We start from the raw sequence: 7,334 nt of genomic DNA on the forward strand, positions 1-7,334 counted from the left end.
TTTTTGTTCTTCCAGAGGGTCTGGGCTGGTTTTGACCCAGTCGCCCCAGCAAATTACGGCGCAGCCCCATAGTTCCCAGGGGGGCAGCAGCGGGACCCCAGGACCCCAGGAAGGAGGGAAAGGACCCGGCACGAGCTGACCGTTGCAAAATCGCCCCCTTTTAGCTGTACGTCAGCGAGGAGGACACGGGCCCCCCCTCCCCCTGGGACAGTCCCCCGGGGGAGCCGCTGCCCAGGGCTGTCTCAGGAGCCGGGTGCGTGTCGGGGCTGTTTGGGGACACTTTGGCTGGCAAAGCCTGGCTTTTGTCACCGGCCAGGCTGGGGACACGTGACGCTCACCAGCCCCAGCCAAAGAGAAAAGCCTCTTTATTGTAAAAGCTGCTGCTTCCTGGTCCCCGGGGGTGGCAGCGGCCGTGGTGCAGCCCTGGGTGCTCTGTGTGAGGCTGTGGGGTGCCCCCTGGCGCGGGGGGATGCCCCCCGGCAGGCTGTGGGGTGGCTCCCTCACGCCACGGGCTCCTGGGGAGCATCTGCACCATTTCTACAAGCAGGGAGGGCAAGAGCTCCTGCCGGAGCCAGCAGTCGCCATTCCTCGCCCGCGCGCTCCCGGCCACAGCACTGCATGGCTGATGGCAGCCGTGGAGCAGCCCCCACGTTGAGTGGGCACAGGGGGGGCACAGGTGCCTCCCGAGGTGATTTTTTGCCGCTATGAATGACCACAAATAGCATGTCCCAGCTCGCTCCTTGGGCTGGCGGTAGCGAGCCCCGGCTAACGTACCCACACAGGTATTCACGGGGCAGGAAAAGACCAGTCCTCGAACAAGCAAACATTGACTGCATCAGCCCCCGAGTCCCACCCCCCGCCACAATCCCTCCGTGCGCTGAATACTGGGCAGGTTCCCTTCGTGCAGCAGCTTTCAGGCACGCCGGCCGTCAGACATTCCTGGTGCGGCGCTGCCGTCACCCTGCCACCCTGCAGGGCGCCGAGCCCACGCCGCTCGCCGCTGCGTCGCCAAAGGAAGAGGAAACCAAAGAGTTGACACCGGGATTCTTTTAATGCAATCGCTTTTAAAATGCAGCCTTAAAATGAATTATAATGGTCAACAATGAGAAATGACAGATCTTTTTCATCTCTGTGACATGGCCACGCAGCACCTCTGCCTCCAAAACCCATCAGCCACCGCTGCTCCTCCATGTCATTCTTCGGCTGCTTTTACAGCTCCTCTCTGCCCCTTCGCAGGACACGCATCACACCAGGCACCCCAACCCTCCCACCAAAGGGGCTCATTTGGGCAAAAAAAGGGACGGGGAGAGCCACCAGTGTCCAGAGAAGCAAAACGAGCGGCAGCACAAGCAGCACCGTTCTCTCTCACCTTACACTCAGGCATAAACCTACAAAGGTATCGGAGCCGCCAGCTGCCGTGGGCGTGAGTGAAAGCATCGACCTGAAGCTCCTAATTATCTCTGTGGATCTGTGCCTTCATGCTATGTAAAGTGATTTGAGAACTGAACGTCTGACTGCGTTTTCTGGATAACCGGGATGGCAGAGGAAGTTGATTTTCCAATATCTTGCTTTTTGAGATCTAATACTACTTTGTGTATTTATTTTAATCAACAGCGGGTGCTACAGACTGCCAGAGCTTGCCAATTCAAGTAACACGGGAAATTCTGTTGTAGCCTAAACATCTGTGAGAATACACCCCGGCACATCCTCCGCGCTGCGCAGTGTTTATAGACCGTTAACAGGGCAACAGGCTCTACCCGCTGAAACACATTGATCACCGCCCACTCGTTAGTCTTGAGTTTGGCTTTTCATTCTGTGGACTTGCCCCGCGGCCCCTGGGCTGGACCCGCTGCAGACCACCGATGGCATTTTACCCTCTCTTTCCTTTTCTCCATTTAAATTATTTACTGCTGCTCCACTGCAATTTCACCATCCTCCCCTTATGAGAGGAGAGCCACAAGACTGCTGGGGGAAGAGAAACTGCAGAATGGCCCCAGCCACACCGACCTCCTGAATCTGCCCGTGCTGGTGACGCCGCTGCTCTCCCACAAAAGGAACCGACCGGGTGCCAACACTCAAATGGATCTCCCAAGTCACCCTTTTGTATCAAGCTCACATTTTACTAGTAATTTCAGAATCAAATGCAGGAAGCCAGTTTGGTCTACAGAAATACTATGCACTTATCTCCAAATGAAATTTAAGCCCCTCTTTTTAAGGACAGCGTTTAACAGTAAATCAGTGAGCTCTCACAGCCTGGTCTCCAATTCTGGTAAGAGAACACGGATTCAGATTTGAACAGACTGGAGCTTTTCTGGAGTCTGAGCAGTAGTTCTCGCACAACCAAATGTCACAATTAGAAACTGAGCGTAGAAAGAGTCCCCAGGGTAATACGAAAAAGACATCACCTTATGAAAAAGCATCAGAATGAACCTGTGAAATAAACAGCAACTGGACAACTGTCTTCTACAGAAGATGGAAGTAACAGTAGAAGAATATAATTACATCTTAAACAGTCAGTCAGTCTGAATGTACAGGGGCGCTAGATCCCTACAGATCTGTGACGAAAGCGCTCTATCCCTACAGATCTGTGACGAAAGCTAATGGCCAAAACCAGCTGGTCCCCTCCAGTCCCAAAGGGAGACTGGGTTGCGATTCACTCTTCACCAGCTGGAAGATTGTCTTCAATCCGCCTGATGAACTTCATTCTAATTTCTGTGACGCTGTCACCCTTCAGTGTGTCCTGGACAAATTTTACATCTACGGCCATCTGAACCTAGGGAAGAGGAAAGAAGAGCTGTTACCTCCCTCCAACAGCCGCTTCTCTAGGACCTGCCTGACTGTGAAGACCGAGTTTAAGGACTCTGAGGGCATGACACACAAATGCAGAGCTCTACAGAAGCACTCGCTATTTTTCAGGATCACACCCTCCTTGTACACCGTGGCCTACAGGGTAGACAGCAGGCACCTTTCCTTGGCAAATGTACCTCCCACAGTGTAACCAGTACTCCCTGCAGAGATCAGGGCCAGCTTCGTGCTGGGCTATGCGTCCTGCTGCTCCACACATGCTCCTCAAAAATTTCAGCTAAGCAAGACAATCAAGCCTAAATACAGACTCCTAAATTGGAGACACAGCTGTTCTCTTGTTCCAGCAAATTCCCAACTAGGGCTCACAGCAGTGATAAAGTGAAGATTTTGAAGCTTCATAAAAATTCAAGGAGATACTAGTGCCTCTACTTGGGCCACAAGAGGAAGGGGCTTGGTCAGGAACTCTGGGACTCACAGCAGCCGAGCGCTCCTGTAGCTCTGCTCTTCTGGGAACGGATTTCACATCCAAAGCAAACACAGACTAGACAATAAAGTATGTGCTGATACCTTGGTTGTTCTTATTTCTGTCTCACTGGAAGAGAGACCTTGGCTCACCATTTCCAGGGCACCTCGCAGCACTCCACACAACAGGTTGGAATAGATGAGAGACGAGTGGTTGTCAGGGAGCTCAACAAAGTCCACCAAGGGGTTATTTTCCAAGATCAGGGAGAACTCATCGCCTCCAGGACTCCAGTTGGTGATGCTCGGGGTGATGCCCAGGTACATTTTAAATGCTATCTGTTACGTCAAACAGTATGAACAAGAACACGTCCCATGAAGCAACAGCACGGCTTTGGTCTTTATCAAGTTACTAAAGGGTTTTGAAAACACCATTCCTTTCTCCCATTTCCCACCGGTCATCAGTAGTCAGAGATCTAATTCTTTTTCCTCCCCAAAACCGCAGTCAAACTCTCAGAACAGTCCTGCGAGTAGCAAAGACTCTATCCTCACACGCAAAACTGGACAAAGCTGTGCTTTGACAACTACCTTTGCAATAACATCTGCAGTTTCACGGAAATCATGGCACCTTCCGACATTGGACCGGGCCAGAAAGTCTTCTATGAGCCGAACACCGATGTTGTAACCCCTGTGAATGTACAAAAGAACAACAGCTACAGAGTGGGAAATGTGTAGCTTTAGAAAGACATCCAACATTTATAAAAGAAAAGAGCGGAGAAAAAAAATTTAAATCTGAGAAATATCAGTATTAAATAAAATTCAGTCTGCCAGGCTTTTATTCTTAGGGCAGCACCCAGCCGTGCCACACTGTGAACCCGAGCTCCTACAAGGCTCCGCTGCAGCAGATCCACTTACATTTTGTCAAGCTGCTTGTTGACGTCCTCGTCATTCTCGTAGTCCTTGCACAGCTGGGTGACCAGAGCGCCGTACGTCAGCGTGAAGAGCTCCGAGTTCTAGACAGAGGCAAAAAGGATTTAGTACAAGCAGAAGAGAAAACTGACTGAGCACTGCCGCATCTGTGTCCAGCGCTGCTTCCATCGGCCTGGAGAGGGGGAACAGAAACCTGCTGTCTCAAAGGAATGTGCTGCTTAATAAGGAGAGATCCCCATTCATATTTTGGCAAGGCAACTTCAGTCTCCTTAGAAAGAGAAATTCTCTTTGACTAGGAACGACTGAGCACTTTCTTTGTCTCCCTCTCTCCACAAACAAAGCACTTCCCATTAATAGGTCCGGAATCTGACCTGAAGAGGCAAACCAGGAGGCTGCTGCCCCCCTGTAGCCATTCTTGGCAACTCCTGTCAGCTGCCAATTAGCATTTCTCTGCTGTAACAAGCACATCCCCAGATAACTGCAATGACACCTCCAGGTCATTTTGTGTGCCACCGACCACCTCCCGGATGGCTAAACGTGCAGCTGACGGCGACCTGAATTTATTTCGACCACTGACCTAGAGATGCAAACTGGCTCAAGCTGCCGTTATCTGTGTTTCATGAACGCTCTGCAAACAGGCAACACTCGTTAGGCTCCACTTCTGCTCCTTTCAAGGGGACAAAAAATGCTTGTCCATTCAGATTTATTACATTCTGCCACCAAGAAAAAACAAGACTCATCTGGTGCCTAGAAAGTTATCTAAGCACATAATTTGCTTCATACATTAAAATCAGCTCCTCATACCCAGAAGAGGAACAGCAAGGATGATTTCAGGTCGGGTCAGCAGATCTGTGTTGTGCACATCCTCTTTCTGTGCCTGGCTAGGATCAAAGTTACTCGGCTTTCTTTGCACTGTTGCCTGATTTGCAGAAAAACACCGAGGGAAGAGTCTCCTCCCCCAGCCATCCCTCTCACCAGATCCTCAACTTGAAGCAACTACGTCAAAGTGCATTTTCCTGGGAGCCGTTAAGCCAGACCAGTCATTAAAGGCTGCAAAACAAAAAGCTACAACAGGCTTTAGCTTTCCACAGAACCTGAAGTGTTTTCAGGAACAAATAAACCATCATCATTTATTTCTGCTTTCAGTTTTAGCATTCAGAAACATTACAGAGAGACTAATCCCAGATTAAAAGCCTATCACCTACCATGAGATGCATAGATGCAGAAGGTGAAATGAATGGCAAATACCAATACTACAGAATGAAAGCAGCAGGCAGGCAGAAAGGAAGGGAAAAGAGACAACATCAGAGTTAAGTGACAACACTGATCGCACTTCAAGATTACAGAAAGCAAGACAAACACAAGGAGGAATCAATCCCAAACGGCAACATTCAACAAATAGAAATCTGCTTTGTTAGAAGACACAGGGAATTCCACCTTGTCATTGTAAGAGAACCAGTGAGACCCCTCGGTACTTTTGCCCAATTTTAGATCTAAAGAATTGGTACATTCTTTGGTTTCTTTACTTACAATTCTGCTTTTGTCTTGGAAAGATAAAGGTTGCACAAGTTCACATCACTCAAGAGCAACCGACAAGGCGGAAGTCTCCTGTAGCTCAAGTGGCAGAGTCAGACGTTTGGCAGAGAATTTAACAAACATGCAAAAAAGGTTAGGCTATTTTTAAGGATTTCAGTAATTTTAGTAAAGACAGGGCTTGGCAGCCAGAGAAAGTAGGGGTGAATGGATGGAGGAAATCCAGCTGTTACCGGTCCAAGGTGTTGTCATTTACTGTACAAAGCCATGACGCCGTCACCTGCTCTTATCAGCCCCAAAGTCTGCAAACCCAGTGTTGGTCGTGGTTATTGCCTGCGACACTGCTATTCAGGTAACTTTAAACTGTTATAACAAGGCAAACTTCTACGTTCATATTTGTAAATGAACTCTTAATTTTCAGTCAATCTAATGGAATTAAGTGCCCAGTACTTTTCCATATTTTTTTTTGCATATTGCAGACTACTGTGTAGTCTCAACACTACGTAACCATTGTGTGGCTACAAAAATGTCAGAATCCTAATGAAGTAACACCAATTCCTTAAATAAAAATCACCGTATTTAAGGAGCTGAACCCCTGGTGGTGCGGAGGGGGCAGGAGCAGCTGCCTGGCCGCCGCTGAGCCACAACCAGCCCGTCAACACGGCCAAGGAGGGAGGAAAAAACAGGTTTTATTTTTTACTACTTGCTTGCAAATACTGACATCGCACGAGAAATGAGCTGGTTCGCTCCGGCGTGGCCCAGAGCCCGACCTCGGCTCTGCAGTTTCGTTCTCCCTCCCCCGTTTCTCCGCTCGGCCGGACGGGTAACGCGGGACCGGGGAGAGAGGAGAAGCGTCTGCGTTCTGTCCCGCTCCTGCCCGATCCCTGACCCCGGCCCCGCCGCACCGGGCGCTCCCCGCCCTGCCCCGCAGCTGACATCAGCGGGGACCGGAGGCTTTAGGCCGCGCCCGTTCCCGGGCGGTGGCGGGCCCCGCAGCTCCCACGGTGCGGCTCGCACCGAGCCCCCCGCTCCGCGCCTCGGGCCTCTGGGGCAGGCGGAGGGCCCGGTCCCGCCGATCATCCCCCGCCAAGCCGGGCGGGCAGCGCGGCCCAGCGGCGGGCGGCGCCGGGCCCTGCCGCAGGCCGCCCCCTCAGCGCCGGGCCTCCGCCTCTTCCGCACCCCCCGCGCCGGGGTCCGCCCGGACCCTCGGGCGCCGCGGCCCCGCGGTTACCATTTTCTTGCTCTCGGTGCCGCGGCCGGCCTGGCGCGACATCCTGCCCGGCCGCCGCCCGCCCGGCCCGGCCCCGCCGCCTCTCGCACCCGCCACGCCGCGGGGCACGCCGGGACTCGCAGTCCGCGCCGCTCCGCCGGCCCCGCCTCACCCGCGACGGCGAACTACAGCCCCCAGAGTGCAACGCGCCCGCCCTCGGCGCGCATGCGCGGCGCCGTGACAGGGGAGGTGGTGGGTCTACCCCGCCTCACGTGACGGAGAGGCGCCTACAAATCCCGGCGTGCGGGGAGGGTCACCTGACCGCGGGGATAGGCGGGGCCAGGGGTGGCGCTTCGCCGCCAGGGGGCGCCGCCGGGCCGGTCTCTGCGCCGGGGTC

General features: G+C 52.8%; 1 protein-coding gene across 4 annotated transcripts; it reads right to left on the bottom strand.

Annotated features, from left to right (window-relative positions):
* Positions 1-1,032: 1,032 nt before the first annotated feature.
* Positions 1,033-7,066, bottom strand: TRAPPC3 (trafficking protein particle complex subunit 3). Of its 4 annotated transcripts, none has more exons than XM_054223861.1 (5): positions 6,959-7,066; positions 4,180-4,277; positions 3,853-3,952; positions 3,373-3,603; positions 1,033-2,773 (listed from the first exon to the last, which is right to left on the bottom strand). In XM_054223861.1, the coding sequence occupies exons 1-5, from the start codon at positions 6,998-7,000 to the stop codon at positions 2,654-2,656; spliced, it is 591 nt and encodes a 196-aa protein (XP_054079836.1). In that variant the 5' UTR covers positions 7,001-7,066; the 3' UTR covers positions 1,033-2,653. The 4 variants fall into 4 exon arrangements, with proteins under 4 accessions (XP_054079836.1, XP_054079837.1, XP_054079839.1 ...); XM_054223862.1 differs by having other exon boundaries at positions 3,421-3,603; positions 6,959-7,017; XM_054223864.1 differs by lacking the exon at positions 6,959-7,066 and adding an exon at positions 6,449-6,804.
* Between the last annotated feature and the right edge of the window lie 268 nt (positions 7,067-7,334).

Source organism: Rissa tridactyla, chromosome 18, assembly GCF_028500815.1.
Source record: "Rissa tridactyla isolate bRisTri1 chromosome 18, bRisTri1.patW.cur.20221130, whole genome shotgun sequence".
Lineage (NCBI taxonomy): Eukaryota > Metazoa > Chordata > Aves > Charadriiformes > Laridae > Rissa > Rissa tridactyla.

What these genes read in the sequence shown, in the direction of transcription:
- TRAPPC3 (XM_054223861.1), bottom strand. Translation starts at nt 7,000, where the DNA reads ATGTCGCGCCAGGCCGGCCGCGGCACCGAGAGCAAGAAAATG. An exon ending in CTGCAGATGTTATTGCAAAG is followed by an intron (nt 3,604 to 3,852) that starts GTAGTTGTCAAA and finishes TTGACGTAACAG; the next exon opens with ATAGCATTTAAAATGTACCT. An exon ending in CAGAAATAAGAACAACCAAG is followed by an intron (nt 2,774 to 3,372) that starts GTATCAGCACAT and finishes CCTCTTCCCTAG; the next exon opens with GTTCAGATGGCCGTAGATGT.